Here is a 19,032-nt window from a genome sequence, read left to right as displayed (position 1 = left end):
CTTCACTTAAAGGAGCTCCTAAAATTCATGTGTTACCAATAATAAAATTAGCAAACTATAATAGTAAAATTATAAGACAGAGATAATTTATAAAAGAAAGGGTTGATTTCGACATGTTAGAGTATGCTGCATGTACCCGTACTACCTGTCCACCTCTAAAACGTCAGATAACGTCAATGGTGTTACAATTTTTTGGCTGAAAGTACTACCATTATGAAGATGAGTGATGCTACTAGTAAACTTAAAAAATTATGAATTTCAATGATAAGAGATTAAGAACTTCTTTTTCCTTGGTATAAAGAAACAGATGTCAAAGATTGATAGAATTTTATTAAAAATAAAAAAAAATAAAAAATAAAAAGCTGGCTGATTGATACAGATAGCCAACTGGCCTAGCAACCATGGCCATCTCCTTTATTTGCTTCCTTGCAACCCCATGTGGACTCCATTGAACTGTTTATGGATGTTGAGGATCCCATACGCCACAAAATCTTTTTTTTGTTACAAGGAGACCAGAAGAACACCACATGGGAAAAAAAAGAGAAAAGAAAAAGAATCAGAATATACAAGTTTCTAATTAGAATGCTAGTCTTTTCTAATCTACTGGCCACGACAAGGAGCTGCTTTCACATTCTTTGCTTCCCCTACAGTTCTTCCCAAACACACAAGAAACCTCCGGAAGTCTAAAAGTAACGTATCTACTACTACTGTGTGATCCCTCCCTAGAACTCACAACTTCTAGCACAGCTTTGACCCCCCAAAAAGCGCCAAAATCAAAGATTGGTCGCTTGTTTGTGTCTTCTTACAAACACCCTCCAGTTTTCTCAGCAGCACCTTCAGCAAAAAAACACTCGCACATTTCATGATTTGCAATACCCACAAAACATTTTGTCCAAAACCACAATCCAAAGCAAAGATTCCATCTTTGTTGTGTTCCTAACAAAACCCACAGACCATTTTGTCCCAAAACCCACAAATCCAAGCAAAGATTTCATCTTTCTTTGTTTCCAACAAAACCCACAAGCCATTTTGTCCAAACCCCCACAATTCAAACCAAAGATTCCATCTTTCTTCGTTTCTCACGAAACCCACAAAACCATTTCGTGAAGAAGAATGAGCTGCCCAGCAAACAGCTTCAGCTACAATGGAAGCCACTGTGCTTGTGCAGTTGGATATCTTCAGAACCGGACCAGCCACGCTTGCGTCCTCTTCACGGCTAACTCCACCATCTCCACCGACGGCGGCGTCTCCGACGACTCTTTCGCCTTTGGCATACCGCAGAGCATCTTCTCTTTTGACTCCATCAAGAAGTTCACGCAATCCCAAGCCGTGTTCTTGGAGGCCACGCTTGTGTTGCTGCTTTCTTGGTTTGTGTTCTGCTTGTTTCTGAGGTGTACCAAGGTTGGTAATGATGGGAGGAGCATCTGGTTCAGGCTGAGATGGTGGGTTAGCAGATTGGATGTTTGCTTTGCCACTAGGCATTGGCTGGTTAGTTAGTTTCATGGCTCATTTTTATGCTAGATTAATTAATCTCTGGTGTTAATTAATAGCTTTGATGAACAATTTGTGAGCTTTTTTGTGGTTAGTGTAATTGTCGGATTGGGGCAAGTTTGTGGAACCTAATCATTATGATGTAAATTGTGATTGATTCACTAGCTAGTTAGTATATATGCGCAAAATGTTGCAGATTTGGAACTTAAGAGTGTTAGATTTGAGATGTTTTGCAGTTTGCACCACTTCTGGGTTTTGCATTCACTGTGCAGTAACGCTGATGTACTTTGTATAACTCCAACTTCTTTCATTGCTTTGCTCTTGGCTTGCTTGAATGTATCCATTTGAAGGAAGAAAAATATTAGGCAAAGAAAAGATTGGTGCAGCATAAAACGAGCTTTGTAACTGAATGGTAAGGTTATCATGTGAGTGGATTCATGTTTGTTGAAAAAGAGATGTAATTCTGTGGTGTAAAATACACACAAATTTGTATTCGGAGACCTTTTGTTATACCTTTAATCTTTTTGAGGAACTGTTCGTACAGTTTAGCTTTTCTGTCAGGTTGCTCTCTCATTTGCTTTTTTTTTTTTTTTTCTTTCGTAGATAACTCATCTGTAGTGAGCTTTGTCTATGCTACTTATTGAAGATACTTTCCAACATTCAATTAGATGTTCCTTTTAAGAGGCAGTTTTATCAGTAGCTTTCTTGTTCATTCTGATATCATATTATGACAATGGATTTAACTAGCTTCATTTGTGGTATAGGATGATCAAAAGATGGTTAAGAAACGGAAAACAGAACTTGGTGGAATGTTTTCAACAGCAAGCTGGATACTCTTTATTGGTTTGTTTGCTGCGTGAGTATTTTGTGAAAACTTTCTCTGTTCATGCTGTTTCTTAGCTGCATGGATTTCTTTTTGTGAGTACTATTCATCATATTAGTTTATATTTACTTGGCTTTTCAGTTTTTTTACAGGTTGCTCTACCAAATCATAACAAAGAGAAGTATTGAGGTACATAATGTCAGAGCATCAAATGCACCCGATTTGGCCTTGTTCAACAATGACCTGGAATTTAACATAACCACTATTTCTAGTATGAGCTGTTCAAACTTACGTGATCTGGGTACTTTGGTCACTGGAAATCCTGGCTTCATTGACTACAGAGTGGTTCCTCTGTCAAAATTTGGGAACTACTCATGTCAAAATACAAGTGGAGGACCAAGGATAACTCTTAGGTGCAATAATTGTCAACCAATTCAAGACAATATGTACATTTCCTGGCAGTTCACTGATCTTCCTGATAATCCTGCTGCTGCTGTTGGATTTCAATTCAATCTTACTACAAGGAGTCATGCTAATAAAAGACATCTGAGTTTTGTTAGTGGAACCCTGAAGAATGCAAGTACTTTGGATGATAGACCAGTTACATTCAGAGGGAGTAATACAAATATATTGAAATTCAGCTTATTTCCGCGGATATACCATAATCTACATGATCTAAGGCTCATCCAACCTCTGTTTCATGCGTTTGTACCGGGTTCATTCTTTAATGACACAAGTCAGCTCCAAGCATCCCTTCAAAGTCCTAAGGATGGAAAACTTAACACTACATTGTACATCAACTTCCTCTCTGACTACATTGTGGAGATAGATAAGCAAAATATTATGGGTCCTGGTAAGTAACATGTGCTTCCCTTAAGTAAACAAGATCCATCCTTTCAGTATGTTCTATGTTAATTCTACCCATAGTAACCTGCAACTTTTGTGGTTCTGTTTGCATTAATTTGATCTTTACTTCTCCTTTTCTGCTGTTGCAATCTTTCCTTAATCCCAATTTACCAACAGATGATTTTCTTGTTGCCACATGTCTCAGTTGAAGTATTCAGTTTTTAATTCCTGTAACGTATTGATTATCTTTATTTGTATGTTATGATCTAATTTTTTCTTCTACCTTAAAATGCAGTGAGCTTCCTTGCGGATCTTGGCGGCTTGTATTGCATCTCCATTGGCATATTTTTCTACCTTCTGGTGCAAGTATGATACTTGACCCTCAAAGTTTTGCTTCGTTCTTCATCACTAGTTTCATGCTTATGAAAAGTTTCAAAGGACACATAATGGAAAAATCTTAGGTTGCAACCAAAATCAAGATAATGTCAATAGGGCAGACCATTACTAGTGAGTGTTTGCACTTTGCACTAGGCTTAGGAAAGTTCTCCATATTAAATTGCAATGGCAGTCCCTTTAGGGGTCTCCTATTTCTGTTTGCTAGAAATCACAGCATATGCAATGCTGTTTTCAACAGCCGAAAGCAGCCAAACTTTCTTTGGGCAATGTGGTAATTAATTATGTATGCCACTGGCCCTGTCCAGCTTCCTCATCTTCGAAGTCTATTTTCATGATTAGTTATGAAAATGAAATGATAATAGACAAGTACACAGATCTGTGGCTTTAAGTAGTGCTTGGTTTGTATCTCCATCAGAAACCTCTGTGGTTTCCCTTTACTGGCATATGCTTGTTCTTACAGGCCTACCATCTTCCAGCTATGCCCTAGGCATGAAATTGGCTTGTTATGGTCTAAAGCAGGCACAAATGTACTTCTCCAGTTCCTGAGTCTCAAATTTATGTGTAAAACTAGCAGCCTCTCAGCATCTTTATGTATATTTTCCAGTGATAATTTAGTTTGACTGAAAGTTGAAGTTTTTCCTACTGGTCATTCGTATGCTATATGTTTCTAATGGATTTGTCCTTTTTAACTTTGGAAGTGTGAGTTTAGGATTAAAAAACTCCGGAATGAAGATAGTGTGCTGCGCACGATCAGAAATCGGCGGAAAGCTCAAGACCATTGGGATAAAGTAATTTCTTTTCTGTTTTCCTTTTATTTTTGTTCATATTTGTCTGAGTCTCATTGTTGTTTTTACTGCTTTTGGATAAGATATTGGTCTGATTTGATATGTTAAACTCACCGACACATGTGCTTTTCACTAGTTGAGAAAATATGTGATGTACACATGGAACTGCAAAGCATTGGATGATTGTTATGAGAGCACAAACAACAGATCATGTTGCACTGTTTTCAGTACACAACCAGTACTCCGAAATGGGACATCACAGAAGCGAATGCACCGAGAAGCAGATACCATTAGTTTTAACAGGAAACTCAGCTTAAATAACAAGAAGGTAATGTTTTATAATTATATACCTGTTTAGTCCTTGAAAGACCCATTTTCAAAATTTTATTTCATAATGTTATGGTACTTCTCAGAAAAAAAATGACTTATTTTCCTAAATTTTATGTTGTGCAGACTGTCGTTCAAGAGTGCTTGGACACTGTTGGGGATGTGGAATTTTATACATCGGGAACTAGAGTGAACCCTCCGGAAAGTTCATCAAATTCTGGAGCTGGAGTTGGACCTGTGAGTCATGATTAATTTTGTTTCTTTCTCAAAAGCATGGGTATCTCTTAGTGCAAATCATCATGTATGAGAAGTCCAATTCCTCATATTATAACTTTTACAAATGCATAGGCCAAATTTACATATTTATTTTTACATGGCTTTACATTATAACCACAAGAACATTGTGCAAGGGCTTCTAAAATGATGTAATGTGTGTTGATCATGGTTTGAATGTTGTCATTTCAAGGATAAACTTAAGGTGTAGCTAACTTATCTGTTAATTATGGAAGTGTCATTTTGTACTTTACTTTATTGATTGAGAAAAATGTGGACATGACATGTTGAATCGGTATACCTCACTTATACTCGTCTCGCAGCATCTGCAAAGTGAATTACTTGCCTCTACAAGGAATGGAAAACAGCAAGGTGTTGCTTCATGCGAGCAAGATTCGTCCCTGCCTAAAGCATCATCTCTCACAAATGATGATATGATTCCTCCACCCCCTTCACTGGGTAAGAATCAACTCATTCAGAACAGTGACCATTTTTTTTCCGCCTCAAGTTCATTTTGGCTTTTCTTTCGTCCTTATGCTACTTTTATATTTGTTCACTGCAGAACTAAAGGACCCTGCTGAAATGGATATGTCTGATGTTCAGAAGAATCTTAAAAGTTTGTACGAGTACAATGTGATGCTTAGGGAAAAACTAGTAGAGGCTCAGTCTTTGTTCCATTCTTTAGCTACAAACTCTTCAACAGAAGTCCAAACATAGCCTTTCAGACAAGGATATATATACGTTTATAGTGTGGTCATTCCTTTTCACGGATATTGGCCAGTCTGTTTTTTAGTTTTTGTTAATGAGTAGCCTACTGTTTTCTTTCTTTTTTAAACTTGTTTGCGGAGTTTTACGATTTTTAATTAATTAATTTTATTATTATTTTTTATCCCACTCCACTCAGACTCCTTTTTTATGGCAGGGAGAGTTGAACATGTGTCTTTCACAATTCACAGTATTAGTTGTTGGCTAGTTAACCAATATAGGTCTCGTTGGAGATGAATTTGAACAAATGAATACAATCGGTGAATGCTAAAATGGATAAGGGAGTTGAAAATCACACTGTTTTCCTTTTGTGGTTTAAAACTCTACTCATTGTGTGATTAGCATTTTTAGAGCAAAAGAGAGTGTGACTATCACCTCTCATAGATAAAAGCATTTCGGGTTACCATATAGTCACAATATGATAACTAAATGTATTTAGATAAATTTAAGGATATTCTTAACTCTAGAAAAATTATTACAGGAAAATTATTTAGATTGCAGGGTAATTTTTACAATTTCTTCAACTTAGAAACGGGTAACTATCGCCATCAAAATCGGCAACAAAACATTTCTTTTGTTTCGCTTTCCTTTTCCTATTAGGTAATGAATAATTAATAAAATTCTGAAAGATAAAGAATTTCTAAAAAACTCGCGTCTTTCCTTCTTCTAACGGGATTGTGGGTCTCTCTTTTAGTTATAAACCCCGCTGGCCTTTCCTTGTGTGATTGACATCAAATCTGCTCGTAAATCTCGCTTTACTTTCCTACTAGGGTTTTTCGCTTCAGGTCGTCTTCGTGCCAGTGTTTCTAGGGTTCTAGTCTGCCGCAGGTTTCGAGATCGCAATTCCTGAATGGACTCAACGAGATGGATGTGATGAAGAGATTCACTAGTTCGTCGGAGATTCAGGGCTACCCGGAACTGTCTTCGATTTCGAGCCTTTTTGATGATTTCATAGGAGGGATTGCTTTCGATACTAAGCAACAAGATGTTAACGGGTTCACGATGACTTCGGATATTAATAATGTCGACGTTATGCAAGTCCAACAAGTCTCAAATCTTGATGGGCAGAATGTGCAGCCGCCACCAGTGACAAAGATGTACAAACGAAACCGAAAGAGAAGCCTTGCAGTTTCTTCAGAAGAGTCACAACAGCCTGCTGATTCAGATGAACTTAGTTCGGGAAGCAGTGAAGATACGGCTCCTTGTTCGAAAAGGTTGAAGGTTGAAACTAAAGAAGGACTTGCACACTCGCAGTGTGAGTCTCCTGTGTCGTTTGATTCTGAAGTGATGCAAGTGAAGATGGGAGAGGCTGAGAACTCCATACAAGAGGAGCCGAAACCAGAAGTACTTGTCGATGAAGTAACAAAGGATGGAGTGTTAACAGCAGAGCACATCAATGCTCATTTGCTGAGTCTATTGTCTACCGCAGCGCCAATGCATTGTTCAAACTATGATCGAGTGTGTCAGTTTTGTGCATCCGGTAGGCTATTGTTTGCGGCGACTCCATTGTACTGTTCAAACTGTGGTGGCCGTATCAAGGAGAGAGCAAACTACTACAGCACACCAACTGAGCATGGTGCAAAGTATTGTTTCTGTTCGCGGTGCTATAACAATACAAGAAGTGGAGATATCTCATTGGGGGATACCAAAGTTTCAAAGGCGACACTCGCAAAGAAGAAAAATGATGAGGAGATAGAGGAGCCATGGGTGCGGTGTGGTAGGTGTGAGGGATGGCAACATCAGATATGTGCTCTCTATAATGATAAGTGTGATTCGGACGAGTATGTATGTTTCAAATGTCTGTTGAAAGAGATGGAATTCGGAGAGCACAAGCCGAAAAATGTTGGTTTTTGTGCTAAAGATCTGCCAACTAGTATGCTTAGTGACCACATCGAGAAAAGACTCATTAGGTGCCTCGAGCAAGAGAGACGAAAGAGAAGGTCAAAGGATAAAGGAAATGAATCTTCTGAGGTTCTAGGAGTGGAAGGTCTTGTTGTAAGAGAGGTTTTATCGGTTGAGAAAACAGTTAAAGTGAAGCAGCAGTATTTGGATCTGTTTCCTGAACAGAGTTACCCTGCTGAATTCCCATACAAATCCAAGGTCATTCTTATGTTTCAGAAGATTGATGGTGTAGATGTGTGTATTTTCGGAATGTATGTGCAAGAGTTCGGCTCAGAATGTAGCTATCCAAATAAGGGTTGTGTTTATATATCATATCTTGATTCAGTCAAGTACTTTAGACCTGCAGAAGCAAGAGCTGTGACAGGAGAAGCTCTTCGGACATTTGTTTACCATGAAGTATTGATAGGATACCTTGAGTTTTGCAAGAAACAAGGCTTCGTGACAGCCTACATATGGGCCTGCCCCCCTTCAAAGGAAGAAGATTATATTCTGTACTGCCATCCACCAATGCAGAAGACACCCTTGCCAGTTAAGCTGCGTAAATGGTATCAGTCGATGATAAAGAAAGCAAGTAATGAAGGGATTGTGGTCGGCACCACTAACTTATATGATCGGTATTTTATTCCTAGTAGTACTGGGGAATGCCACTCCAAGGTCACAGCAGCTCGTTTGCCACATTTTGATGGTGACTATTGGTCTAATGCTGCTGAAGATTTGATCAAGGAGATTGGCAAGGAGGAGGAGACAAAAATTAGAAAGAGAACTTTAGAAGCGATGGGACATACAAATGCTTCTGATGGTTCCACCAAAGATATTCTTCTGATGCAGAAACTGGGGGATGCTATCTTAACCAACAGGGAGAATTTCATGGTCGTCAATTTTCAGTATGTTTGCATTCGCTGCAACGAAGCGATATTATCTGGGGAACACTGGTCTTGTAGTCAGTGCAAAAACTTTCACCTTTGTGAAAAATGCCATAGCCTTTGTGGTGGGAAGGACACGCACATGACAGTCGACATGGAACAACATGTGCTCTCTCAGGTAATAGTACTACTGGAGGATTATGAGCTTCCTGATACAAAGGATAGAGAGGTTATTTTGAACAATGGTTTATTCGAGGAAAGGACTTCTTTCTTGAACTTCTGTGTGAAGAATCATTATCAATTTGACACGCTTCGCCAGGCCAAGTATTCCTCACTGATGATTCTCCATCACCTCAGTGATCTTACTGCACTGACTAGTGCTGAGAAGAACAAGACATGCAGCAGCATTGGCCATAAAGTTGCTGATCAGAGCTGGATATGTGAGATTGATCAAGACAAAGGCAGTTCACCCACGGTTGGTCATGTGACAAAGATCAGTAGAGAGACACAACTGACTGAAGGATTGAGTCCAGCATCGATAAAGGAACTGCTCCATGTGTTGGAACATGCTGCTGTGTGTTACCCTATCAAGAACCGGCCTTGCTCTTACCCTAACACAAACTGCCTCAAAATTAAAAAGCTATTTGTCCATGTAAAGAAGTGCACTGTTCGAGCTGCTGGAGGTTGTGAACTATGTAAAAAGGCATGGCTTGGATTGATTTTGCATTCGAAAGAATGTAGAAAATCAAATTGCATTGTACCGCGTTGCATGGACCTGAGGAAGTACACAGATCAGCGAGGGAAAACCAGAGATGGGACTAAAAGATATAAAGCTAGCATTGAGGTGTCCAGTTGTTCAAGCCAGACCTTGTTGCCAACAGAATCACAGTGGTTGCCTGAGACTGGGATATGGGTATTCCCATACATTATTCCATTTTAGTATTTCTCCGCTGTTCTATTTGTTGTATGTACTGCAATTTGTACAGTGTAATTATTCAATGAATTCAATGATTATTTTTGTATAAAGAAATGTGCAATTGAATAAAGCTGAGTCTTGGTACATTGAAAAAAAAAAAAAAAAAGTAGCAAATCCAGCATTTAATATACTTCCATGGACCAAGTGTACCTTACTTTTAACAGAAGTTCATGCAAAAGTTTCAGAGCCAAACTCTTGAGCAAGAGGAAGCTCATACAGGCACCTTACAATATTAATCAATTGCACTCGATCATCAAGCAACAACCACGCTAGCAATTCTTCGTTTTCTTGTCTTTCTTCTTGTTGCCCAATTTTCTTCTGTCTTGCTGGACTTTCCTATTACCGCTGACAACACTGTCGTCCATATTTTTACATTGTTCCAAGTATTCCTTGTAAGCAGGATTATAAGCAGCAGCCAAGCGCAGATGCTTTAAAGCTTCATCCTTGCGACCCACATTTGATAGAGCACTGTAATGCCAAGCTAGGATTAATACTCAAGTAGTTTATATAGATAGGTGCAAGTTTTCTTCACCATTTACTACAATAAGAATACCTTGCCAGCATTAACAACCCATCAAAATAATGAGCTTTGCTCTTTGGTTCATCTGGCTCTTCCAACTGTGCAATTCTTTCAAGGTGTACAATCCCTTCCTCCATTTTTCCCTATTCAAACATGTGGGAAAAGATTGAAAATATAAAAGATTTTGAGCTATGGACCGACTTCACTATAGTTGGTAGTTCCATGGCTATGACTAATGAAAACCCCAACAGCAACATTTTCTTGGATATATATTCAACTATAAATGGAATTTCAAAGCCGCAAAATTTTCCAAGGAAAGCTTGACAGTCAGTAGAACATTACTGAGCCTTACCTGTCGTATGTAGGCGCTACCAGCCCACTGAGATGCAACAATTAGATTATCAATGTCCTCTACTTTTGTCGGATGACCAGCAATAAAGATCTGATGAGAAATAAGAGAGTAGCTTCCCATTGACTATATATTATAATCACAGCTCATAAAATTGCAATGGAAACTATCCATGATGGTACCAGAGAAAAAAAGGTAGAGAGGATATAAAGTAGACATGAATATAGACCTTTGTTATAGCACGCTCAAAGTACTCGGTTGCTTCTGCATTCAATTTCTTTTGCAATAGAGTCTGACCCATTAGAATTAATGCTCTTATATATTCAGGATCCTTTTCAAGAGCAATTCTGTTCAAACAGAATATTATTACAACCATAAAAAAGAGCTGGCTAAGCCTACATAGAAGTAGGACAATAGGTAATTAATGATGGGATAAAATAAAGATATACGTATTTGAAGAGCAGAGATCAATTACTTTAGCAAATGTAGTGCTCTTTCTTTATGTCCTTCTGATAAGAGTTTGATTGAAAGCTGTCAACAGTCCCAACTATGAAGTTACGACTGTGCAAATACCTACAGAAACATTTGAAAAAGCACAGATTGCACAAAATTTTACTTCATAAATACTCACATTACTCAGATCTCTAGGGGATGGGATCTGCGGAGATATCTTTTTTGATTCCATAGGAGAGACCAAGGGTGATAGTCTAGAATTATCCAACTCCTCACAACTCGAAGTCTCTTTACTATGATTCTTGTCTGGCAACCCCAACTTTGCACATACACGAGGATCAGCCAGAGCTAATGCCTGAAAAGTTGAGTGCAGCCAGATGTAATTGGGAAAACCTAGTTTCTTACCAACAAAAGGGAACAACAAGAGAACTAGTACAAGAGGAAACAAAGGATGAAATACAAGATAAGGTGGCCAAGAAGTGTTTTCATACTGTTTAGAGTAGCCTTTTGCAGCCTGACATATTGAACTTGAGGTTAAAGTTGCCAAGGTTTTAAACAAAGTTCTTCAACAGTATGTAGAGGGCTATCTAAGGAAAAAAAGTACAGTGACCTACCTGAATAATATTGAGTGAATTACTTGTGACCCAATAGACTAGACATCCCTGCAAAACAATGTGAGCAAGTAGAACTTTTCTAAGGGCCAGCATAGAGAAAACTCATGTGATCCAATATAATAAAGCCTAATTTCACACAAATAAATTAACAAATTACCTGAGGAACAAAATAGCAAAACAAGTAGATAGGCAGAGTCAAAGCTTTCAATTGGAACTTAAATTCCTGCAATAAAAATTATAAGATACAGAACTCCAATCAATTGTGTGAAAATGAATACACTTTTTTCCACCAAAGAATATAAAATGCAATTTCAACTGGCAAGCAAAAAAGAGTGCATCTTATAAAAACCGATACATGGAAAAAGGGAGGTAGAAAGCATCAAGAGATGTCATTTCTGTTGGTATATGTTCTGCGTGTGTGAATCTACTCACTTCTTCAGATAATAAGCCAAACATGAACTTCCTTCCTGAAGATGGCTTAAAGCAAATCTGGTAAGTCAAAGGAGATCAAATGTCAGATGTACTCTTATAATTGACAAATATAACTCAAGTCCACTATTAGAATCAAACAGAAGGCATTGGTTTAGGACTGATACGAGAGAAATTTTGATGAAGGAATGAAATCAACTTGGAGAAGATAAGAACATTATATCTACAGTTTAAGAACTGTGATACTATATAATCACCCTGAAGGTTGAAATCAGCAAAGATAGATGAGATGGTAAGGAAAAAAAAATCAAAACCATTAACAGAGACCAGATCATAGTTAATTACCTGAATATAGCTATAATGCAAACCAGCAATCATTAAAGGGAAGATGCAGCTTAAAACATCACGAGGCAATTCGGTCAAATTTTGGAACCATAAAGTGCCACCCTGAAATGAATCCAATACATTCAATGTTCATCTTCCTTCAACAGTAAAGTAAAGCTGGATCAAGTAAAGCCAATGAATAAGCAGCACCATATTGTCAGCAGTTTTGTTGAGCTATATAGAGAGACATCGCATAAAACTTGAGAAAGTTACATTACAAGACACAAGTAAAGATAAAAAAGAAAATATACTCGACGTCATTGGTCCTGGATTTTTAAACTTCATGTAAAAAGTATCTAAACTTTAGATACTGTGCCATAAGCATGAACTATGAAGTTATCAACATTCTTCTCTTTCACAGATGACTAAGTTAGATGAAAGTGTCAGAGTAGCTTCCAGAAAGCAAACAAGTCTGCAAGACAATCTCATACTAGCTAGCTCCTCAACTATGAATACGTGACACAGATAGCAATAAGTTTCTTAAATTTGAGTGCACGCATGTGTGTATCGTCATAAGCATTCAGTGCCTCACACAATCAAACCCTGGATGGTTACTCAGTGACATCTCTCGAATACTTCTGAACCAGAGGGAAAAGCACAGAGCCTACAGATGAAGTGGAAGGGAGGGAATTAGAAAGAGCACAATATTCCAAGTCGTAGAAAGACCAATACATGTTTCTCTTACAACCATAATCTAAACTTTCTTGAGAAACTTGGCATTCCTAGAATCACAGAAACAGAAGACCCTTCAAATCAACTAAGATTAATGATTAATCACTGAGGTCAAACTTTACCCCTTCTTGTCTTATCATTGATTCAAAATCCAATTCACATTCAAAACTTGATTAAATAAACCACGCACTTGTACAACACATAGTAGATCAAATGAGAATTAATGGATGACATATATGTTAATTTGGAGACCTCATATGATATAGAACTAAATCAGATAAGAGAATTACCCGAACAATGGGGATTGCAATTAGCCATAGAAATGAGGGACATCCTATTTCCCTCCTCCTCTTTTCAAACAGAGAAATTCGACGAAAGTAACTTTTTGCTGAGTAGCAAGATGACCCGGGAGGAGGCACTGTTACGAAATGCATATGAAACTAACATTAATTATTCAAAGCAAAACGTACAGCTGACTCAAATGAACTGAAGTGCAAAATCCAAAACTCACATCTGGGAAGAAATGGTTCAATCCTTTTCAACCTTTTGAGTTGCACAATGAGTATGGGGAGCAATGCAATTCTCATTGCCAAACTGGAGGAAACTATAACTAGCCACCTGTGAATAATTCAAATGCCAAAAAACACAAAAAAATCATATTCAAATTTTCATACTGTACTTGTATATAGTTTAATTTGTAAAATTGAAAAACAGATTCATAATTAATTAATAAAGCAAAAGAAATAAAATGAAACAGATTTTATATTTCCATGATCTGGTGTTCAAGTTCTCAACCAACAATTAATGAAGCTTTACTTTTACTTAATTTCCGACCAAAACAGAACCCATGCGGCCATAAAATTTAGTGAACAAAACACAGTGGATCGGAGCAGTAAAACTAGGTAATTTACCATGGTAAACCAGTGAGCTGATGGAACCAATCGAGCACTGAAATCAAGTCCTGAATGGGACGCAGGTGCTGCAGCGACCCTTCAGCACCGCCGGAATTCAAAACCGCCGACAGAGTCGCCGCCGAGTCAACTCCGGCGAGTCGATCCAAATCCAAACACAGAGAGTGAGTGAGAGTGAGAGTGAGAGTGAGAGTGCGAGTCGGAGCAAACGAGTAGGCACTGCTGCTCCTGCTCCTAGTGAGAGGGACGTGAGGAGAGAGAAGGTTAGGGTTCTCGAGGAGGTGGAATTGACGCGCCGGAGGATGAGAGAGAGCGCGGAGGACGAGGGAGGCGGAGCGGCGACGGAGGTAGTAGGATGACGATGCCATGATAGAAAATGCGAATCTCAGTCTCCGCCGTGGCTCCGTCACCGTAACCGTCTGTGTGTGGCGTCGTAGTGGTGCTATATATATATAGGCTAGGCTATCGGTCCATGCATGCAGAAATGGCTAACACTTATGCTTAGGGAGCTAACTCCTATTTTGTTTGTTTCTGTTTTTGGGTAAACCTGAGTTTAATTATATATAGGGCCCTTATATATATTTACCGCCAAGTTTCTTCTTCGATAGCTTTGTAATTACAGAGCTAGAGAAGCTTATCAACCTTTTCCCGCCGGTTTAACGAACTAAATACTCTTAACAACTTTTCCGCTTTTTTTTTTTTTTTTTTCCCCAATCCCATTTTACCCTTGATTAGAACCGTGAAACTTTACCCGATACCAGTTGATCTGGTGACACAAGTTTTTGTCCAATATTATTTGATCTAATGGCGTGAGCATAAGTAAGTGAAAGATCGTGAGTTCAAACTCTAGTGATATAAGTTTTTATCCAGTATTATTTGATCTAATAACACAAGTCTCTCATTCGTAAGTAAGTGAGAGATCGTGAGTTTGAACTCCCACAAAAGTAAGTAAGTGGGAGATCGTAATTTCAAACTCAAGCAACAACTAGCCTTTGCTTGGCATTTTGACGCAAATCCAAGTAAAAACTCAAGCCAAAACCTATACTTGTTGTACATTAAGGTTCATAGTACTTGAAAAACGCCCCAGCTACTGGACCTTCATATATTTCTTGTCACGAAATACCAGATTCAACATGCACACAGTTTGTCAACATGACCATCATCCTTGACAATGCCTAAACCAAGGCATGAAGAAATGCAATCATAGTATTATAGCCCATGAAGCAGAACACTCTTAAAATATCTTATACAGAATTATGAAGACACAAAAACAAAACCCATAATATTGAGCGGTAACACCACCAATTACAACCACAAACTTTGACAGTTGACACAAAAAGAATGTACTTGATCACACCAAAATGACACTCGATAAGCTGTATGCATGCCTCTATTTTCCTCAAAACAATATCAAGTACAGCCCACAACCCCATCATCCAAAATATTTCAGCTACATGAATCGACTTCGTTTTTACACGAAGAGCTGCTCAAGTATCTGCAGATATCAGTTGGCTATGAGGATTATCATTGTGCATGTGCGTCCATATAAGTGAGCAGCCAACATGTACCAAACGGATCACTTCTTTTGCCATGCATCTCCATTGATATCATCCGAGCCATCATTACCTGCCCATAAACAATCCTTTGGCTGTGACTGAAGACTCCCCCAACACTCCAGTTGACGCGTGCTGAGTACCAAGAGAAACGAATCCAACAACCAACATGCTTTTCATAACTTCACTCCATGTTAACATGCTTTATCTCGCTGCCTGTTGATGAAACACCATTCTTCCCTGAGCGCATTCCTAGGGCATGAGCAAACATCCTCTTTGCTGCACCCAAATGTTCCCTTTTGATGTCTTCCTCATCTGCACCATGTCCTTTTCTTCCGTTTTGAGATATGCTGCTGACAGCACCAGAAATCTTGTCATCTTGTTTTTGGGATGTCTTCCTTTCACTTAGACTTGGGGGTGATGCATTCAAACTACGGTTGTTCTTTTTCACTTCACCACAGGAGTTCACATTTTGGTCCAAAGGGGTGAGGGTCTGATGACAAGCTTCCACAATCAAATTGGTCTCAACTTCAACCTTGCCTTGACAATTCAACTTATCACTCAGCCCTCTAGATGCGTTGCAATCCTCATGAGTGGCATCCTGACTGGATGGGTTGATTCTTTTGCCTAGGGCATGTGCTATCATCCGACGGGCAACCACAGGAACATTGCGTTGCCTCTGAGTGACAGATTCCTTTACTTCTCCCAAATCCCTCGAAAATATTCGCTCACGAGCTGCCAAATATGCTGCTTCTCTCTCCTCTAGTGAATGTTGAAGCGGAGGAGATTTTTTCCTCAACACTAAAATGTAACAGAAGGTTTATCTCAACATATCATCATTTGACAATGATACAGCTTTCATATTGAAACAATCATAAAGTTTCTTTGTTCAACATGATCCTGTTGAGAAGGCTGCTACTATCAAGTGCAATTATACAAGATACAGAATAACAACAAGGAGGGCTTAAGACCTCATATTCCAGTAAAACTTTAAGAAACAAAATGGGCAGGGCCAAATTCTTTACCTGGAGGGGCTTCTGACCTCTTTAATAATAAGTGTGAAGTCATTGGAGATTCAGGCTCATCATACTGCCACAAAATATCACTGACAAGGATGGACGGTCTGCAACCGAAAAGCACAGATTATCAAAAGCAAAAAGAACAGGAGACATTGGACAATGTCTGAGGTTAACTATAACAATCCAGCTAAACCACTGTCATGACTTCAACCACTCATGTTTATTAGTTCGTGTGGATATCTAATACCTATTGTATATGCATCAAGTTGTTGTAAGTCGTAAGACAAGTTTTTTCTATATGCCAAATATGAAAGACCATGATTAATTATTCACCACTTCATGTCAAGCTCTTCTACCCTACCTAGTCACTCCAGCAACTAATACTTAACCAGATTGATAGTATTGCTAAGATGCAGTCTTTAAAATTACTTTCAACCCAGGCACCCAGCCAACTAATGCCACTCTAACTTCTAAATATAACATTGATTTAATAGTTCTACTTTTCTTGCCACACTTTCACCAACTCATGAATCTTCTCATATCTACACTAATTCATGGACATGTATATGACACAAGATATTTTCTTACTCAAGAGGTGTGCATGCATGGCATGATACAAGATCTGTGTTAAAGCCTCAGTAATTATACTTGGGGCATAAGATTTCATCATATGTAAAGAATAAATGTAGCAAGTAAAAGCTAATTCAAGAATAAGTGGGTTATGGTAGTCTTAACATACATTGATGTCTCCGGGCATCGCTCCAAAACTAAATGCCGCTCCTCTCCTTCACCAACAGATTCATGGGAAAATCTAGCAGATGCACAATATCATCAATAAAAGTCAGGAATATGTGAGCTAACACATTCTTCACCAAACCAAAAAATTATTTATCCAGCAACCAAAGGGGAAATTGATCCAAAACATTCGGCAAATCAAGAATGAGATGATGGGAAAAAGAAAAATACCCAAATATATCTGCAAGACGATGCAAGAGAAGACGGTTGTATGAGTTCATTGGTTCCAACTGCAAGACTCCACTGGAACTGCAGCAGTGCAGCACAATTTTTCTTATTAATACTCCCAGCACAGACAATGATTAAAAAAAAAAAGTTTCAAGAGATTCTCAATAACAAAGTTTAGACTCCCGCCGCATCAGATAACAAAATCACTGCAAGCAGCAGAAGCAAATATGATAACATTAACACCCACAAGCTGAAGTAGCTGCAGCAGAGCAAGAAAGCGAGGATTTCTAAAGTTTACCCTTCACATAACATTGAGGAACTGAGGGAGAGATACAAGATTTTTCAATAGACCTTAACTCAGATTTCGAGAAATTTAGTTATCAATAAACATATTACTTTTGGCTACTTAATCTTAATGTTTTGTTAGTCAATAATGTTGTGTGGCTGAAATTGGACATTAGACATGGAAAAGACAGAAGCAAGATAACCATTCACCTATAGAACATGCTCAATTAAAACAAGTCAGATGAAATAGGTTTCGAAGACAACATATAAAGAATCACTGCAAGAGTATTTCTATAAGAGATACACTGTAAGACTTTCCAATCTGAAATAAAACTCTCATATAGTAGAGAGCTCTACAGTTAATGACACGTCAAACCAATCTCAGATGTCGACACTTGACTGTCGCGGCACGCTCCTAACTTTGTAAGTGATATAGTGTTAAGAATTGTATAGCTTTCTGTCTAAACTAACGGCTAACTAGAAAAGACAGTGGCAATAACATTCAGCAGTTGTCTTACATGCCTGGTATCACTCTGAAGGAAATCCACCAAAGCCTCTTCCACTGAGAGAATAAGATGCTTGCACGAAAGATTGTCCTTGACAAGAGAAGCCAATTCCTCAACCTGCATTTAGGTAGTCTTGTTATGAATTGTAGAGCTTCAATAATTGAAAAATATTGATCAAATCTTGTGACGACACATGGTTCTACTAAAGCACTAAAATTTGTGAGAGGTATGCAATGTAGGAGATAAATAGCTTTGCACTTGATTTCGGTTTCGATCTCTCTCTCTCTCTCTATCTATCTATCTATCTGCATTCAACTGACTATTCCCAATGGTATCTCCTGTTATTAGTTTTTCAATGGATGTTATTCAAATCCATTCAACATGGAACACGAGTTTACAAATAACAGAAACTGCACCTGTTATCTGAACCGAAGGGAGGTTTCTTTACTTGTAAACTACCCAAGCAAAATTAAGTGTATACATATAAACGAATATGGGCATCCATGAAAAGCTTCAAGCTTCATAATTATGAGTAAAGAACAGAAATTTAATAAACTTGCAAAATTTCTAATGATTAATTCCTATATCAACATAATTGAAAGCCCATCTTTGAAAAGTAGCAAATTAGCTGAATTGAATTGAATTGAATTGAGAGAGAATACAATTAAAGAGAAAGGGTACCATAGCGAACTGGGTCATACTCATGTTTCTGTGAGAATGAAATTGCAGAGGAATCCTGAGTGAGATATTATGATCTCTCAGATTTGGTGTTCAATTTCAACGGGTTCCTCCCTTTCTCTCTCGTCAATCTATCTATCCTCGTCCTATTCAACTACTTGAGTCTGTCGGACGACAATAGCCATAGTCTTACCCGTTCTAGAGTCGGCCAACATAACAGACCAATAATAATCTCCCACGTAATCTATA

The 19,032-nt window shown here is 38.3% G+C and overlaps 4 protein-coding genes across 6 annotated transcripts; 2 read left to right on the top strand and 2 right to left on the bottom strand.

Moving 5' to 3' along the window:
- The first annotated feature begins 523 nt into the window (after positions 1–523).
- LOC133721579 (uncharacterized) lies at positions 524–5,838 on the top strand. Its single transcript, XM_062148234.1, has 9 exons — positions 524–1,488; positions 2,256–2,347; positions 2,467–3,167; positions 3,456–3,526; positions 4,255–4,344; positions 4,478–4,669; positions 4,795–4,905; positions 5,265–5,400; positions 5,504–5,838. Exons 1-9 carry the CDS (start codon positions 1,114–1,116, stop codon positions 5,656–5,658), a joined length of 1,923 nt encoding a protein of 640 aa, XP_062004218.1. The 5' UTR covers positions 524–1,113; the 3' UTR covers positions 5,659–5,838.
- Positions 5,839–6,454: 616 nt separating this feature from the next.
- Positions 6,455–9,411, top strand: LOC133720810 (probable histone acetyltransferase HAC-like 1). Its single transcript, XM_062147283.1, has one exon. The coding sequence runs from the start codon at positions 6,571–6,573 to the stop codon at positions 9,409–9,411; it is 2,841 nt and encodes a 946-aa protein (XP_062003267.1). The 5' UTR covers positions 6,455–6,570.
- Positions 9,412–9,523: 112 nt separating this feature from the next.
- Positions 9,524–14,201, bottom strand: LOC133722624 (ALBINO3-like protein 2, chloroplastic). Of its 2 annotated transcripts, none has more exons than XM_062149496.1 (14): positions 13,780–14,201; positions 13,380–13,486; positions 13,159–13,286; positions 12,729–12,800; positions 12,158–12,259; positions 11,816–11,872; positions 11,541–11,606; positions 11,384–11,431; positions 10,948–11,124; positions 10,792–10,847; positions 10,546–10,663; positions 10,320–10,409; positions 10,001–10,110; positions 9,524–9,915 (listed from the first exon to the last, which is right to left on the bottom strand). In XM_062149496.1, exons 1-14 carry the CDS (start codon positions 14,145–14,147, stop codon positions 9,717–9,719), a joined length of 1,698 nt encoding a protein of 565 aa, XP_062005480.1. In that variant the 5' UTR covers positions 14,148–14,201; the 3' UTR covers positions 9,524–9,716. The 2 variants fall into 2 exon arrangements, with proteins under 2 accessions (XP_062005480.1, XP_062005481.1); XM_062149497.1 differs by having other exon boundaries at positions 10,320–10,346.
- A 743-nt stretch (positions 14,202–14,944) lies between these two features.
- LOC133721869 (uncharacterized) lies at positions 14,945–18,943 on the bottom strand. 2 transcript variants are annotated; one of them, XM_062148611.1, is made up of 6 exons: positions 18,787–18,943; positions 18,122–18,222; positions 17,318–17,395; positions 17,091–17,162; positions 16,358–16,455; positions 14,945–16,133 (listed from the first exon to the last, which is right to left on the bottom strand). In XM_062148611.1, exons 1-6 carry the CDS (start codon positions 18,808–18,810, stop codon positions 15,517–15,519), a joined length of 990 nt encoding a protein of 329 aa, XP_062004595.1. In that variant the 5' UTR covers positions 18,811–18,943; the 3' UTR covers positions 14,945–15,516. The 2 variants fall into 2 exon arrangements, with proteins under 2 accessions (XP_062004595.1, XP_062004596.1); XM_062148612.1 differs by having other exon boundaries at positions 18,118–18,222; positions 18,787–18,822.
- Positions 18,944–19,032: the final 89 nt, after the last annotated feature.

The sequence above is a fragment of the Rosa rugosa genome, chromosome 7, assembly GCF_958449725.1.
Source record: "Rosa rugosa chromosome 7, drRosRugo1.1, whole genome shotgun sequence".
NCBI classification, from domain to species: domain Eukaryota; kingdom Viridiplantae; phylum Streptophyta; class Magnoliopsida; order Rosales; family Rosaceae; genus Rosa; species Rosa rugosa.
The sequence above is the reverse complement of the archived record's forward strand: the minus strand, read 5'-3'. Positions and strand labels throughout refer to the sequence as shown.

Coding starts and splice junctions, on each gene's coding strand:
- LOC133721579 (XM_062148234.1), top strand. CDS start 1,114: ATGAGCTGCCCAGCAAACAGCTTCAGCTACAATGGAAGCCACTGTGCT. Junction 3,168..3,455: donor GCAAAATATTATGGGTCCTG/GTAAGTAACATG, acceptor CTTAAAATGCAG/TGAGCTTCCTTGCGGATCTT. Junction 4,345..4,477: donor CTCAAGACCATTGGGATAAA/GTAATTTCTTTT, acceptor GCTTTTCACTAG/TTGAGAAAATATGTGATGTA.
- LOC133720810 (XM_062147283.1), top strand. CDS start 6,571: ATGGATGTGATGAAGAGATTCACTAGTTCGTCGGAGATTCAGGGCTAC.
- LOC133722624 (XM_062149496.1), bottom strand. CDS start 14,147: ATGGCATCGTCATCCTACTACCTCCGTCGCCGCTCCGCCTCCCTCGTC. Junction 13,287..13,379: donor TGAACCATTTCTTCCCAGAT/GTGAGTTTTGGA, acceptor ATTTCGTAACAG/TGCCTCCTCCCGGGTCATCT. Junction 12,260..12,728: donor ACCATCCAGGGTTTGATTGT/GTGAGGCACTGA, acceptor GATTCATTTCAG/GGTGGCACTTTATGGTTCCA.
- LOC133721869 (XM_062148611.1), bottom strand. CDS start 18,810: ATGAGTATGACCCAGTTCGCTATG. Junction 17,163..17,317: donor CGTCTTGCAGATATATTTGG/GTATTTTTCTTT, acceptor TGCATCTGCTAG/ATTTTCCCATGAATCTGTTG. Junction 16,134..16,357: donor GAGGTCAGAAGCCCCTCCAG/GTAAAGAATTTG, acceptor GTTACATTTTAG/TGTTGAGGAAAAAATCTCCT.